The 17819-nt window shown below is 33.3% G+C and overlaps 1 protein-coding gene and 1 pseudogene across 2 annotated transcripts; both read left to right on the forward strand.

Annotated features, from left to right (window-relative positions):
* Positions 1-7802: 7802 nt before the first annotated feature.
* Positions 7803-15457, forward strand: CENPW (centromere protein W). 2 transcript variants are annotated; one of them, XM_016161349.2, is made up of 3 exons: positions 7817-8105; positions 13088-13201; positions 15277-15457. In XM_016161349.2, the coding sequence occupies exons 1-3, from the start codon at positions 7980-7982 to the stop codon at positions 15301-15303; spliced, it is 267 nt and encodes an 88-aa protein (XP_016016835.1). In that variant the 5' UTR covers positions 7817-7979; the 3' UTR covers positions 15304-15457. The 2 variants fall into 2 exon arrangements, with proteins under 2 accessions (XP_016016837.1, XP_016016835.1); XM_016161351.2 differs by lacking the exon at positions 15277-15457 and having other exon boundaries at positions 7803-8105; positions 13128-13205.
* Positions 14669-14787, forward strand: LOC118606801 (annotated as a pseudogene).
* Positions 15458-17819: the final 2362 nt, after the last annotated feature.

Genomic DNA, 17819 nt, shown 5'->3' on the forward strand with positions numbered 1-17819 from the left:
TGGGAAATATACACTACAGTGATAGTATTAGGTATTCCCCCATTTTCAGATGATAAAATCATATTTAGAGAGATTAACCCACTTGCCCAAGGTCTCAAAGCTGATCAGTGATAGACTTATACGCAGATTTCAGTTAATTTGACTTCAAAATCCATTTTAATCTTAATTTATACCGACCCCCAGTAAAATCTCCTATGTTAGAAGCTGACGTTATTTACATAATTTTTGATTTTTTAGCTGGACACACAGTAGCCCAAATACAAATAGTATTTCTACCCTATTTGCATCTTGGCGTGGTCATATATAAGAGTTCTGTTCAAAGGAATAGAAATGATGTGGTATGCGCAACTTTCAGATATTGACCTTAAAAAAGGGGGTTGAGGTGCATGTGTCACTTCCATTTCCTCCTTTGTTCTTCCTGGAACATAGATATGTTCACAGAAGATCAAATTTAATGATGAACTCACTTTAAAAAATTAGTTTTCAATAGTGCCTAAGACAAGTTTGTTATTGCCATGACTACTCTAATAATAATACTACAAACCTAATTTAAGTCGATTTTTATAACATAAACCACTTTACTAGGTTGGATCAAAAATTTCCTAAGTGGATTCTTCTCTCTATTTGATTATCTCTACATTTATTCTCCACATTTACAAAAGGGAAGTAATTTTACAACATTAAATAAATAGAAAATTACTCATAAAATTGACACCTTTTCATTCACATTTTGTCATTTTTCTTCTAGACATTTTTGTAAGCTTTCATTTGAACAAAAGATGTATAAACAAAGCTACCAATAATAGAATATCATGGGTTTTTTTTGTAATTTATCATATCAAGCTATATTTTTACATATTTCTATCTGGTGGTTAAAATCATTATTTTAAGTGAGTGTATGGCACTCCATGGGGAGACTATTTTATCAAATAGTTCATGTTCCTAGTTTTTGCTGTGATAAATCTCATCTCCACCACATACTAAATGCATACATTTTAGAAAGTTACCTCTGGGTCTCTCTTTCCTTCTCTGTTAATGAAGATAATAATGATACCTCTAAAGTTCTAGAAAAGTATAAATGCACACATACGTATTTGGAACATGGTAAACACAAAACATAAAAATATTTTTATCGTACTTCTTTTGGGAATGTCTTAAATTTATTGAACAAGCCAGACTTGATGAAGTATAAGCAGAAACCAACTTTATTCTTTTTCTTGTTTTCCCTCTAAACTTCTCTCTCTCTTTTAAACTTAGAAATTTTAGAATTTTACTGTCTCTCTTAGGTAATAAACTAAAACCCCCTCTGTTTTGTAAATAAAAGTCTAGTCTAGTTTCATAATTATTCCAGATGAATAATAAAACCTTTAAACTCTTATCCAATTTAAAGCCTCTCTCTCTCCCAGTACTTCTGCCTGATCTAGACTTTGAAGCCTGGAGTAGAAAGCAGGAGTATGATCTCTTTCACTAGACCCTAGCTCTCCCTCCCCTCTTACTTTCTAATAAAAGTTGATAAATAATAAATTATGTTGGAATATTTGCCATTTGCTTAAGAATGTTTGATTTGATTTTTTTTCCAGAAAAATATTGTGGCTGTTATAGGGATAGAAGAGAAAAAGTTTTACCTGGCAAGAAATAGTTTATTCTTTGTTTCTTGACAATTAGACAATTGATGTCATTCAATTTTCTTACAGAATTCTTACAGTGCCAGTTTGAAAACTCCCTGGAGTCACTAAAATAAAAAACAAAAGCAAATGAAAACAAAACAAAATAACAACAAAAAAACTTGATGATTTGATGTGGCACCATCACTGGCTAAGTAAAAATTTTAAATTGCAGTTTCTCTTCTTTTGCCCTAGTCTGTTCCAAATAATGTTCCAATAGAATTTTTTTTTCATAGCATAGAAACTGATAATAAAATGTTACAGAAAAATTATTGTTAGCATTGTAGCTTTTAATTCAATTTATGAATTTCATTTTCACTTAATATTTTTTTTTTTGCAATATCTGTTTCTTTTGGATTACTATGTCCTATCCAATAAGGAAACACATTAAAAAGTCTAAGGTTTCTGGCATTCATAACAAAAATTTGTTTCAAATTCAATATCTTTCATTAACACTGGAAAATAGTTTCATGTTCCTATAACCATTTCATATTCAATCTGAATATGGCCATTTGCAAGCCAAAGAGAGAGGTCTCCAGAGAAATCACCCTGCCAACACCTAACCTTGGACTTTCAGCTCCTAGAACCATGAGGAAATAAATTTCTATTAAAAAAAAACAATAAAAAATAAGAATGTTAATCCACAGGAATACAGTACCTAGTAACTTATTCTATATGTGTGTATTAGTGCAATTTATGAAAAGCAAAATTAAATGATTTTCTAAAATTGTGTCAAACACCATTGTGTCGCAAATTAATTTTTAAAGTTTTCCTAATGTAAATAATTTTCTTAGAGAAATTTTTTAATGACAGTTATTTAGTAAACATTTTAAACTATATACAACATGAATTAGCTCAAATATAAAACATCTCATTTCTTTTTTTAGTATATTACAGAAAATTGGACACCTAAAATAATAAAACAATCATTCATATCCTCATCTGAAAACTATATCCATATTTTGGTACATTTCTTCCCAGTGTTCTGTGTGTATTCATGTTTTTCAATATTCTTTAGATCATATTATAGTTACCTCAGAGTATAGGTATTTTTCTCACACTTACCATTAAAATGGGTTTTCTTCTGAGCTATTAAAAATTTTTATAAATGTCATTTTTAATAGGACCATATAGTTAACTGAATATCTATATTCAAATTTACACATTAGATATCTTTAAAAATATTTTTAAATCTCTGTATACAAAGTTATTTTATATTTTGGATAATTTCTTTAGGATAGATTCTTAAAAACAAATGCATCACAATTTAAAAAAGAATTTTAGCAGACATCAATAGATGTCATCGAAAAAGGCAAAAGTTCTCAATAGCTTAATATAATTATAATTGTTTCTCATTTACACCATCTCCTTAGAATAGCATGAGAGGGGGTAAATTCTTCAATAATTTTTCTTGAAGAAATTTTTTTTTTTTTTTTTTTTGTCTTCCCACAGTAAATGGCAGTATCAAAGGAATCTTGCCCTTTTCAAATCAGGGCCAAATTTACATCAGAAGAAATGGGTCGGATAAAGAAAGGGATATATTTGTTCTTTTAGTGGCAATGCTACTTCTGTCTAGGTCTTGCCCTTCCTTTTACACTCCCTTTCCCTTTCCCTGGGTTTGGAGTTCAGGGCTGTTCATACTCAAGGCACTTCAGATTTAGGGGTCTTGGGGAAGAGTTTCTAGCTGCCTCGTGATTTTTAACCCTTTGAATCAAAGAAAATTACTGAAAAAACATTTTAAAAAGAAAACATTTTGAAAATTTAGGTTGTGATGAAATTTTCTAGTGTTTTACTCTGTAACTCCTTAATAAATGAAGAAAAAAGTCTATAAAAATAAAGTTTTTAAAGGAAAGCCATTAAGTAGAATGTAGATGCATATATATATATATATATAGATAGATAGATAGATATAGATATATATACATACTGAAAGACAGTATAACATATTGGAGAATTAAAACACCAGGGTTAGTGTTTTATCTCTTCTTCATAAACTATTTTACTTTAGGCCGCTTAAACTCTGACTGTATAATTTCATGTAAAATAGAAATAATTACATTCATACCAGCTCTACCAATATCAGAGATTTGTTAAAATCTAATAAGATAATGTGTAGGAATATACTTTATTACAGGGACAAATAAAATTATTATCCTCATAGTCTACTTAAATATTATTTTAAATATTAAAAAAATTTTAAAACAGTAAGTATTTTCATTGTAAAATGTATAAAAAAATTCAGATAAATTGAAAGTCCTCTTTGAAACCTCTCCCCTTGCTTTCACCCATCTACAAAATTATCAGAGAGAATTACTTGTTTGATTTACCTTTAGTTTACTCTAACTTCACTGTCTAATATGGAAGCCACTAGAGATCTGTGGCTATTAAAAATAAATGTAAATTAATTATATTTCAATAAAATTATATCGTTAGTCATACTAGCCATATTTCAAATGCTCAATAGCCACATGTCGCTACTGTCTTGAGTAGAACAGATATAGACAAACCTGTCATTGAAGAAAGCTCAACTGAACAGCTCTACTCTAGAATTAAGTTCAGGAAGAGAACCTGTAGTAGACAGAATAATGACCCTGAAAAAATGTCTATGTCCTCATCACTAAAATATGAAAATGTTATGTTATGTGACAAAAGACACTTTGCAGATGTGTTTAAGCTAAAGATCTTGTGAAATTTTTTCTGGATTATCTGGGTAGGCCCAATGTAATAACAAGGGTTCTTAGAAGGGGAAGTCAGGAGGATCAGAATAAGAAAAAGAAGTGTTGATTGAAACAGAAGGTAGGGCGATGCACTTTCAAGATGGAAGAAAGGGCCCTGAGCTAAAGAATGGAAGTGGACTCTAGAAGCTGAAATCGACAAGGAAACAGATTCTCCCCTAAGATCCTTCAGAAAGAAGGCAGTGCTGCTGACACCATGATTTTAGGACTCCTGACATCCAGAACTGTAAGATGACAAATTGTATTGTTTTAAGCCATCAAGTTTGTGGGAATTTGTTACAGTTTAGCAATAGGAAGTTAATACATATGACAATATGCATTTACCCCTTAATGAATGTTATTTGTCTCTAATTATTTTCATTATAAGTAAAACTACAATAATGTTTTTCTATACACAGAAACAAATATTAATGAAAAGTGCTATATAGAAAAATAAACCAGAGAGAAAGTTAGGATGTCTAGGTCATCAGAGATATATGCAATGTGATGTTAGTAATACTTCTACCATGACCAGTTTTTAGCTACCAACATAACGTCAATGAATACTGAGCTGGGAAGATATTTCAGCCTCTGCATGCTACTTGACCTATATATGTGTTTGTGTGCATGTGTATTTCTAGGTATATATGTGTACACATCTTTCTCATACTTGTCAGAGAACTAAAGGAGTAATAATGACACCTATGCAGATAAATAGGGAAAAAGCATTCTTGGCAGAGGGAATAGAAAGTGCAAAACACATGATAGGGGACTGTTTGGTGTGTTTGATAGATTTCATGTGTGTCTGAGAAACATCAAGGAGGCTAATACAGCTGAAAGAGAGTGAGCTGCTGAGTTGTGGAAGATCAGTTCATTGTACATTTGTAAGTGTGTTTGCACTTGGAGGGCAGGTAAGGCTTCATAAGTCATAGTAGGCACTTTTATTTTGAGGGAAATGGAAAGGATTTGAGGAGAAGAATGACATAATCAAACTTAAATCTGGCTCTTCTATTGGGGATAAATAGAAACAGGCTACGACACAGGAGGGCATTGAAATTATTCAAGTGAGAGATAAGGGTGGCTTGGACAAAAGTGATCAGATACTGCAAGTAAAACTAACAGAATTTACTAGAAGATTGAATGTAAGACGAGAGAAAAAGAGGAGGTAAGACTCATTCCAAGATTTGGCTTGAGTAATTGGAAAGATGGAAATGCTATCAGCTGTAACAGGGAAGATGGTGGGAGGTGTATAGAGGTGTATCAAGAATTAATTTGGGATGTGTTAAATTTAAGATGACTTAAAATTTCAGTCCAGTGGAGTTGGATACACATATCTGACTAGGGAAGGGAATCAGCTGGAGATGTAATTTTAGTAATTTGGATGAGATCACATAGGGAATGAGTGTAAATAGAAAAGAAACCTCAGGACTGAGTCCTGGGGTACTCTAGAATTTAGAAATAAAGGGCACAAGAAGGAAATAGAAAGGAGACTGAAGGGCCATCAGGTATGAGGAAAACAAAAAAGAGAATAGCATCCAATTAAAGAAAATGTATCTTGGAGGAAAGAATCATAGAACTCAACAAATACTCCTGGTTAGTTAAATAACCCAAAGGCTGAGAATTGCCCATTGGATGTAAATGTGTTACATTCTTGATCATGCTGACCAAAGCAATTTTGGAAGAGAGATAGGTACAAAAGTCTGGTTGCAGTGGCTTCAAGGAGGAAAGGAATTGGAGACATCAAATTTAGCCAACATTTTCTAGTTTGATTGTGAAAGGGCAGTAGCTGAGGATTAAGAGAGCATTTTGAAAGGCTGGAGATGGCATGTGAGTGTGCAAATGGACAAAAAAAAAATAGCTAAGTAGGAAAATCCATAAAGCGGGTGAGGGAATTGCCAGAGAATGTTCTTAAGGAAGGGAGGGAATTGGGATCTAGGGCACAAATGGAATAGTTGTCTTAGATGGTTCATCCATGGGAGCAGGTGTAGATTGATGGGTAGTGTAGTGTTGATAGCATGTGGAAAGTCTCTATGGGAGTGCTTCTATTTTGTTAGTGAAGCAATGTCATCAACTGAGGTTGAGGATGGGGTAGGGAGTGTAGGGTGGTTTGAGAAAGAGAATGGGTGAATGAAAGAACTTAGGAAATAGCAAAAGATAACTGGCAGCCCACTTGAGTCGTCATGAATTTAAATTGAGACCAGACGCAAACCTGTCTTTCTTAAGCCAACATCAATTCACAGATGCAAACATAGAATGGATCGAGATTTTTAAGTTGAGCAGGTTTTGTCAGGTGAGTATGAGGGTAAAAAAAGAGAATGGCTAGAGAGCTGAGGAAAATGCAAGGGAATATTAGAATGATGTATAATGGACTGCAGGAGGGAGGATAAGGAGTAGAGTAAGGTTAGGGATGTGGTAGAAATGAAGGACAGTGATCCCAATAACATCTACAAATTGCTGGAATTGGGATACTGAAGGGAGTTTAAAAGATCAGAGATGAAGCTGAAGAGGGAGACGATTGAATTGAGAATATGGAAGGGTATGGTATTTGATAATGACAAGGCTTAGTGTATGATCACAGGTGTAAGTGACTCATAGGGTAAAAGAGTAAGATAATTGATAGAGGGAAGGTCTTGGAAATGAAAGGCCAGATAGAAGGATCACCTGTGTGGATACTGAAATCACAATAATTACTATATGGATAGTATTAGAGATACAATGAAAATCAGAGTGATTTCACAGTGGTCCTCAGAGTAGCAATGACAACGTAGTCTAAGTACTGTTTAAAAACGTAAATTCTCAAGTCCTGCATAGACTTAATGACTTGGAAGCCCCAGAAGTGCAGCTCCATTTGATGCAGGATGAACTTTGGGAACTACCTATATGATAACACAGAACATAGGAAAGTTAATTGCTTAGGGAAGTAGTAAAGTTTTTCAATGTGGTAGTATTTAGATTACACCAAGTTATTGCAAGGGTAAGTGGCGGGGCCTTAAAATTAAAGGGAGCAGCATTTGTAAAAAGCTGGGATAAAAAGATCTCAGGTAAGATCAAATGAAATTCTGTAAAAGGAAAAAGTGTTATCTGTTAATATCAGAAAATCATGCCTTGCTAGGAAGGCTTTTGTTCTTCAGGAATCCTGATAAAACATCACAAAGTTCTTCCTATTCATCTACTTTTTAGTTTGTTGCTGTTGAGCTCGGTATAGAGCACTTGGAGAGTCAGTGTAACTGCCCTGGCATACCATCGTTTCCCACAATTTCCGCACATCTTAATAGAACATAGGAGAAATAGTTTCATGGAGCAGGCATAATATAGAAGGCGATTAAAGGAGGCCTGGGCCCTTTAATGACATCACCCGGCGCCCACCGCGGGTGTTTTCTGGTAGCAACGGGCGTCTTCGGGGGCGGGACTTGCGCGGGGCTGACGTCACTACAGAGCGCCGGGCGCGCTCCTTTGGCGGCGGATTCAAAGGTTCAGGCCAGCGGCTCGGGCTTAAAGAAGTGATTTAGCGGCCGAGTTGTTTACACTCTCCCGGCTAACGTAAGTTTCTGTGCGGTGCCGGGAGGACTGCGGAAGCTGAGGCCGCTGGTGCCTGAAGAAGATGGCGCTCTCGACTACAGTCTCTCAGAAGCAGCGAATAAGGCGCAAGGCTCCCCGCGGCTTTCTGAAGCGCGTCTTCAAACGACGGAAGCCTCACCTTCGTCTCGAGACAAGTAGCGACCTACTGGTGAGATCCTGTTTCTTCTTAGGCCTGAAGGGGGGCGGTGCGAGGTAGGGGAAATACACCCCAGCCTTGATTTCGCTGCCCCCGGTAAATCTAGTTCTTTTAGACCTATGTTTAAGGAGTTTCTCGCGATGACTAGACAGCTTTGCCACAGCCTGACATGTCAGTTCATACTCGTGATGTTTAATTGTACCGGAGCCCACTGAAATGTAGATATCTAGACTTTTTTTTTACGGGAGGCAATTAGCTACATCATCTTAAAGAGAGAACTAACGTTAAATTCTTATTTATAGCTTTTATATAGAGCTGTTCAGGAGCACAGTCTGGCTCAGTGCTTAGTGTACTTTCCAAAGGTATGAAGGATAGTATTTTAAAAGTAGATTTTGAAATTCAGGCCGGGTAATTTTTATTTAAGTATTGTAAAAGGCATTACTGACATGCCCCCCCCCCCCCAACATTGTTAACCAACTGTATTGGCTTATTTACTAATTGTAAAACCCAGATTCACAATTTATATTATACTCTCAGCTCTGAATTTGTTTTTTTAGAACCCCTTTTAGTTCAGTTTTCAAGCTAAACCATTAAAACTTGTTTATCTGACTCATAATACATGCAGCATAATGCTTACCTAGTAAATAACTACAACCAAACCACTGTGTAATATTTCTGTCTTGAAATTAGTTCAGAGATTTTATGTTGAATGCCTTGAACATATATCTCTCTAGCAGAATGAACAGTTTCCCTAGGTTTAAACCATGGGAGGCACCTCCTCTGGTTTGTCACAAGAGGTCCTTGAGTAAAGGGATCATTTATAAGTGGGCACTTAATTTTCAGGAGATCAAGATAAAGAATTGTGGGTAACAAAGATATACGGATGGCATGGAGAGTGTCTTCAGAATGCATCATTCATTCCATCTGTTCTTAAGCTACACTATTTAGGTTTTTTTTTTTTTTCTTCACTTTACTGCTTTCCCATTTGTAACCTACTTGCAGGGTTTCTCTTTTTTGCTAGACTGCTATAAAATTGTCTTCATTTTTTCTTTATTTGGTCTCTGAAGCCAAAACAAAACTTTTTTTTGTTTGTTTTTTTTTTTTTTTGCTTGGAAAAGTAGCCCTTCTATCTCCTGCACTCCTTATTCTTCCTTTCTTAGGCCCCATAAGAAAAGACAGTATATACTGTTTTATACACCTCCCACAGTGATGATAAAGTTGGCACACGTGAGTTGGATTAAAGTGAAATTGATTTACAAGACATTTTTAGGAGTTTTCACTGTGCTGGACTTCAAAGTGGAGGGGGAAGAAAGATACCTGCTCAAGACTTTCTAGGAGGTTCTAGATTGTTTGGTAGAAATTACTCAAGGGGTTAGATTCTTCCCACATCCACTGCCTGTCTGCCCCAAAGTGAACTACAGACAGGTGGGCTATATTGTAGAGCAGGATCCAGGTGGTGCTTGAAAGAATAGATGACATTCCAAGCAGTTGTAGTGGTAAGGGAAAGGAATTTCTTCAGGCTGTCATCAATTCCTATGTCTTATCCTTTTCTTTGGCTTTCATTAGTTTTTCTTCAATGTTCTATATATGCTACGCACCACCCTGGTTTCTTTGCTTATGGTTTTCTGCTTACCACGGACACTTCATAATCTTACCCAAAAGGTGTCTCACATCATTTATAAACTTTTCTATCATTAAGGCAGTCTGTTATTAATTCTTTTTTCTGAACTTTGATAGCAGTAAAAGTGTATATACAATTTAGCTATTGGGACTTTGTCACTGTTCTCTGTTTCATAAGTCAATGTTGTTTCCTAGTGTGATATGCCACTTCTTGAGGGGAAGGAATTGTCCATATCTCTTTTGTGTCTTCCGTTATCTTTGACATAACACTAATGTACTTTTATGCTGTATTTGATATAAATATTTCTTCTGCCTGAAGATGTCCTCACTCCACTCGGCAAACTCCCAATTCTTTCAAAATCCAGTTCAAATGCTATTTCTTCAGTGAAACTTTCCTTAATCTTCTTAGAAAGGATCAACCTTACCTTCCTCTGTTTTCTATTGTCACACATCTGTCTTTAATTTCTTTGTAGGTTTGCGTCTCCTATTGAACTGGAACCTTTGGGACTGTTTGTATTCCTTATGTTTAGTATAATACTTTGAACATTCTGAATGTACAACTAATGTCAGGACTACATGGCAACTATATATAGATTGATTATTATTTCTGACATTTTACTTATAATTTCTTTGAATTAATTTCATAGTTCTGCACTAGCTTTTTGTTGTTTTATTTGATTATGTACCTCCAGGGCCAGTACCAGTGAGTACATCTATTAATCTGAATAAATCGTTCAGCTTTTTTTGTGGCTCAGTTGGTTTTTAGATTTACCACTGAGGAATGGGGTGAAATATCTGAGTGCATTGTTTATGTAAAACTCAAAAGTGCTATGACGAAGATAGGAGAAAGTCAGATGGCCCAATCTTTTTGTTCAACTGAGATTGTCAAAAAATGGCCATCTTTTAAATTTTTTTTGTAAATTATCTTTTGAGTTACCTTTCAAAGCTGATTTTTTTTTTTTCAGTGTAAATTCTTAATGGAATGCCTTATATTTTTCAAATTTGAATGATAGCTAAATACCTAAAAATTTGTTTTTGTTCAGACCATTTTAATTTAAACCTTAGTGCATTTGAGTACTACCACTCAACAGTTTTATGATGGATAAGTTCCTTAAAACCTGTGTGACATCAAAAATAAAGAAATATTAATTTTTCTTGGTATGTATGGCTCATGACCATGAAGAGGAAAGGACTTTTCTTATAGGTTAATGATATAACCAAATCTCAAAACAGTATAGTTAATTGGGATTGACTGGAAAAAAAATTTTTTGACCTAATTTGGGGAACTATGGAGGGACTTTTTGTTTATGCAATAATAATTATTGACTGGCTACTACATATTGGGTCATTGGCTAAAGGTCACTGGCAATACAATGTTGGGAAAGAGAGTTCTTACCCTTATAATACATTGAGGGAAACAGGTGAAAGATTGCTGTATGATGTATGTAGCATGTGCCTTGAAAGGAAGTTCAAAGTGCCTTACATATTGGGGGAAGTTTGTCTCCTCAAAAAAATATACAAGCTAATAGGATGCCTATAGGCAAGATTGTATCTGATTACTGAAACGTTCAAAGACCTAGTGTGAAACTGGAAGTTGAGAAAGGTAAGAGATGAAACTGGAAAAGCCTAGTCCAGTGGAATTTAGTATTAAGGAATTTGGAATTTATCCTGAGGGCATCTGGAAGTTATTTATCTTTAAAAGTAGAAATTATAGATTAACAGAGGAAATCGTGCCATATTATGCACTTGTTTTTGCTGCAAAAGAAATGGGATATCATTGGAAGTTATTCTTTTTTTTTTTTAAATGAATGATATGATAATGTAAAGGATCAAAATTGGGTGCTTTACATCTGAGTTCTTGTGAGAATTAAGGAAGACAGTACATCAAAAAAAGTACCAAAAGAATATGTCCTTCCATATGTTCTTTTTTAATTTAAATTCCCAAACTATATTTTTCTCAAACATCACTGAAACATTCTTAAACATCTATAACAATTCACTAAAGATTTCTGCATAACATAAATAATTTAAAGCATCACATTGCCTAGTTATATAACATTTAATAAACTGTGGAGGAACATATAAGGTAGTGTGTATTAATTCTTCTGTTGTATTAATTATAATGCAAAAAGTGTGTATTATTATATAAATGACCAAAGAAATGATATGTTAAAGATACTGTCTAATTGGACCTAAATTGGTAGTGTCCTCAGGCACTGGGCAGAAGCAAAAGATGGGTAAAACATTACCAGTAATTTAAATAAAAGAGCACTAGCTATGATCCTAGAAAGAGAATTGAGATAGGATTGCAGCTCCCTTCACATTCTCTCTCGCTTGGATTTTGTGCTCTAGTTGAATTGTTTTCAAGGTTAGTGTGTGTAGATTGATGGAAAAAACACTTTGGTTTGGGTAGTGAATTTTGATTAAAATATTAGCAAATGTTATTTTACATATTCAGAAAATGAACTTAAATAATGATGTACATATGTACATTTTGCTTATATGTAGAGATTGTTCCTATAATAATATGCAAGAAACTGGCAACCATGGTTTACTGGGGGTGATGTGGAAGATGGACTTATTTTTGACAGTATACCCTTTTGTATACTCTTCAGCTTTATATTTTTGAAAGAATTACAGATTCACAAGAAGTGGCAGAAATAGTAAAGAATACTTATGTACCATTTACCTAGATTTCCATAGTGCTAATAACTCACATAACTACAGTCCCTTGTGGACTTAAATTTTGTACTGTCTGCTTATATTATCCATTTTAAATAATTTCTTAAAAGATGCCTTAAAAGTTATTGATATTATTTTGATATTGTTAGATGAAAGTAATGACATTTATATATACATTTTTCAATTCAGTAAACTTTTAGAATTATTAACATTTTTGAATAGATATTTCAAGTACCTAGTTAAAAAATCTTCAGACTTTGAACTGTATGTAGAATGAGAGATGATTAGTCTTAAATATAGTTGTTGATAAGTTTTGATTTAAAAGTTCTGGGAAATTAATACATTATAAATTTAAACTTATTTGGAATCAGAAGCAAGAATATTTGTTTCTTGATAGAGCCCTACATAAGTTTTGATCTAATGACGTTTTGCAATACTGTTATTGTCTATGGTCTTTGGTCAGCCTTACATAGCTTCGTTTCATGTGTTACGATAACTTAGTCTCCTTTGTATGGAATTTAAGATGGACCTATAGTAAACTGAATTCTGTTACTTTAAATACATGTTAATTGACTTAATCACAAAACTAAATAGCACAACAATAAATTTTGGGATCTTTTATTTTTAAAAGACTTTATTTCAAATCATTTATGTTTGAGTTTAAAAATCCTTTTAAATTTTCTCTTTTTTAGGTGCATCTAAACTGTTTATTGTTTCTTCATCGATTGGCAGAAGAGTCCAGGACAAATGCTTGTGAGAATAAGTGTGGAATCATTAAAAAGGATCACGTACTGGCTGCAGCAAAGGTAAAGTTTGAATTTCTTTTCTTGAGCAATAATTAACTTAAAAAATATCACCTGGTTTATCACCTCTGCTTGATTTAGTTTCATTATTCAGCTTTGTTGACTCAGTTGACACTTGGCTTTTCATGTTAATGGATTTTAATTATGGAGTTTGATTTTCTTTATATTATGGATTTCTCATGGAAAGATTTCTAGCCACCGCTTTATCACCATTTAGGAGAAAATGGAGATAATTCGTAATCTTTATGATTTATAGCAGGCTATATATAGTTGAGAAGATTTATCACCTTGAAATTTAATCAAAACTTTTTTCTTGATTATTTTGTTTTTCTATTTACCTAATTGTTTTTCTAACTTTGTTTTGAGATTTGTGAGACTTATAATCAAATCACTTATAAAAGCAAAGAAGATTGCTTCTTACTGGCATTTCTATATAATGTAAGAGTATAATGCCTAGGACAAATTTTTTCTCTAAACGTGTTCCTGAGATCATCATTTCCACTTGATATTAATAGATGCCCCACCATCAAAAGCTTCTGGGGTCAAGATAAATTTAGATAAACTAAGGTACTATACCTCCTTGAATAGTCACAATGTTATGTATGTCGAATTTGTTTCTATAAGAATGTGCAAGAAATTGGCAACCATGGTTGATGGCAGGGCAGGGGGGAATGATGTGAGAGAGAGACTTATTTTTGACAGTCTACATCTTTGTATACTTTTTTGTTTAAAATGTTTTTATTTTGAAATAATTATAGACTCACAGAAGATGCATAAATAGTAGAGTTCCCATGTACCTTTTGTACCAGCTTTCCACAATATAACATCTTTATGTAACTATGGTTATGTAAAGTTATAAAAGGTTATGAGAAATTAGCAGTAAAGAAACTTGTTGAACTCTGTTTAACTTAACATTTGTAAATCTGAATACATAATATACTTAGCACTTTGTAAATTCATTTAATACATAGTACTTTTCTTTTGCAGTACCCATGCTAGCATCTTATAGAACAGAGAAGTACTCACCGAGGTTGTAGACCTATTTGGTGACCTCTGCAGAAACCTAGAAATGTGCATGTCCTGGCATTTTTTTAGGAGCTTTAAATTCTGTTAAAATTATAAACATTCCAACAAGTTTCTAGACTTATAAAGTCGTAAATATTTTTCTGCAGATAAAGCAAGGTTTAAGAGCTTGAAGAGTATATTGGGTATTTCAAACTTAAGGTTTATTTCTATTAATAAATTATAGGTATACGTACCTAAAAGTAGGTCAGTTTTTTGAAAAAAATTTTTGAAGATACTCTAGTCTAATGCTCTCTGTCTTTTACAACTAAAGATCTCTTTGTTTTGTTTCTCTCATGGGCTATATGTTTTGAAAATTGTCTACCAACAAGCTTTTCAGTTTAGGATGACTAATCTTGGTCTCTAAATTGATATAATTTCAGACCAAATATAAGAAATTGGTATTATGTCTACAGCCGTGCCACCCTGAACAAACCCGATTTCGTTTGATCTTGGAATTTAAGCAGGGTTGGGCCTGATTAGTACTTGGATGGGAGACCACCTAGGAAGACCAGGTGCTGTAAGCATAAAAATTAAAAAATAAGAGATTGTAAGCTGATAAGGTCCTTGCAGTCTGTGAAGTCAACCAAGGGTTGCCTCATCTAAAAAAATAACATAAAATAAAAAAATAAAGAAATTGGTATTACAATGGCCTTGTATTGCTTTATAGTTGTTAAGTGATTTATAAGAGGATTTTTCAAGTTTTGGAACATTTTTTAACTCCCAGGATTACTACATTTTTATAAACCTTAAGTTAGGAACCAATTAATCTAGATACTTTTGGCTTAGAATTGAAGAAATTAATATCTGCAAATGACTGTAAAACCAAATTTTGAGAATCTAGGCGTGTTTCATGTTCTTTTGAGAGAAGTAGAAGTCTAAGACCATTTACAAGCCAAAGGCTTTTATAAATTTAGTTTTGCATATTACACATAGGACTATGACTTTATTTTGAGCAATTATGTTTTATTTGCTATAGGTATAATATGAATCTTCATTTTTTTCCCCCCTCACAGGTAATTCTAAAGAAGAGCAGAGGTTAGAAGTCAAAGAACACATTTTTGAAAATTATATGATGATGTGGGGCATCATGATGGGGCATCTATTACTATCAGAATTATTTAGGTGGTAACAGATTGTGAAAGCACTTTTTCCATCAGTTAATATTGTGTATTATTAAAATACTGGCTGGTTGAAGGATGTGTGCATTCGTATATTTTTTTACTAGTATTGAAATATCTCAAACACAAAACTATATAACTTTTTTGGAGGGGAGTTATGTTTCATCATTTTAAGGGTGCTCTAGTTCATTTTACTTTTATTTCGTTGGCATTGCAAATGTTTTATATATCAAAAATGAAATCTTACTGTATGAAGTAGCTTGAAGGAATGTATTTCTTGGAATTAAGCTTATAAGTATTTAGATCTGAATCTCAGAATAGACAACATGCAGTCAAATCTAGGTACATTTTAAATAATTTTAACTCTTTACTGCCTTCGTATAAGTAACACAATCTACTTTTACATTACACCAACAATATCGTGATGTAATTTCTCAACTGTGAACATCAGCAAAGTGTTTTTCAAAACCAGTTTCCCTCCCGAATCCAAAAAATCACAGAATAAGCCGACTTATTTTCTGAAAGTCACACAGATTTAATAGATGGGTAGTTTTTCCCTCTAAGGAGTCCTTTAGAAGTTTATTGTATTTCATCCACTAGTTGTTATTTTTAACTTTTTATTTTGAAGTAATTATAGATTGCAACTTAAAGTCATGAAGACAGTACAGATAGGTCCCTCTGTACTCTACCTCGTTTGCCTTCAATGATTATATCTTAATTATAATATCAAAACCAAGAGTTTGACATGGGTACAGTATATGAGGAATTCTGTACCATTTTATCACATGTAGATTTGTGTAACCACCACTATAATCAAGATACAGAAGTATTTTATTACCACAAGGTTCTCCATTATGCTGTCCTTTTACGTATTACACCTAGCCCTCTACGATTACATACCCTTTCCCTAAGCCCTGGTAACCATTAATCTGTTCGTCTCTACTATTTCATCATTTTGATGGAATCATGAAGGTTATGACTTTGGAGGATTTGTTTTTTTCTCTCAGCATAATTTCCTTGAGTCCATCCAAATTCTTGTTTGTTCCTTTTTATTACTGAATCATATTCCATGGTATTTATGTACCATAGTTTGTACGATTATTCATCCATTGAGGAGTGTTTTGATTAGTTTTCAGCTATTACAAATAAAACTGCTATGAACAATCATTTATCTGTTTTTATACAGCTATGTTTTCATTTCTCTGGGATAAATGCCCAGGACTTTGATTGTTGGGTCAGATGGTAAGTTACATGTTTAGTTTTTTAAAAAACAGCCAGACCATTTTCCAGAGTGGCTGTACTAGTTTTGTTTCCATCAGCTGTTTATGAAAGGTCCATTTTTGTTCATATTCTCATGAATATTTTGTATTTTTTATTTTAGCTGTTGTGATAGAAGTGTGTCTCAGGGTTTTCAGTTTGCATTTCCTTAATGGCTAATGGTATTGCACATACTTTCATGTGATTATTTGTCCTTCATTTTTCTCTTTGGTGAAATATTTCTTCATTTGTGCATTTTCTGTTTGGATTGTTTGTTTTTCTAATGTTGAATTTTCAGAATTCTTATTGTAGGTATAGGTTCTTTGTCAGGTAATGTGATTTGTAAATATTCTATTCTGTAGCTTCTCTTTTAATAGGGTCTTTTGAAGATCAACAGTGTTTAATTTTGATGAAATCTAATTTATTGGATTTATGTATATATATATATATATATTGGTGTCATGTTTAAGAACGCTACCAAATCCTAGGTCCTGAAGATTTTTTTAAATATTTTTTTAATAGATTTTTATAGTTCGTTTTACATTTAAATTTCTGATCTATCTTGAATTAATTTTTGTGTAAGGCGCAAGGTTTAGGTCAAGATACTTTTTTTTTTTTTTTTTTTTTTTGCATGTGGATGTTCAGTTTATGCACCATTTTTTGAAGAGTTTGTTTGCTCCATCGAATTTGTTTTGCACTTTTGGCACAGATTTTTTGGTCATATGTGTTACAGACTATTCCTGGGTTCTGTGTTCACTGGTTTGTTTTAGTCCCTCCACCAATAACATATAGTCTTTATTACTATGGCTATATAATCAGTCTTAAAATTGGTAGAGTGATTCCTCTCACTTGATTCTTTCTCAGAATTGTTATAGCTTTTCTACTTCCTTTTCCTTTCCATATAAATTTTGAATAATCTCGTTTGTACCTACAATAAAAATTTTGCTGGAATTTTGATAAGAATTGCATTAAATCTATATATCAACCTGGGGAGAATTGGCATCTTGACTGTTGTGTTTTCTATTCCATGAATAAGGAATATCTTTCCATTTATTTACATCTTTGATTTGTAGTTTTTACTTTTATATTTCCTGTTTAGAGAATTTCCTTTTGTTATTCTTTTAGTGTAGGTCTCTGGTGATAAATTTTCCTAGTTTTTTTGGTCTGAGAATGTCTTGATT

This window comes from Rousettus aegyptiacus, unplaced genomic scaffold, assembly GCF_014176215.1.
Source record: "Rousettus aegyptiacus isolate mRouAeg1 unplaced genomic scaffold, mRouAeg1.p scaffold_m13_p_1, whole genome shotgun sequence".
Taxonomy (NCBI): domain Eukaryota; kingdom Metazoa; phylum Chordata; class Mammalia; order Chiroptera; family Pteropodidae; genus Rousettus; species Rousettus aegyptiacus.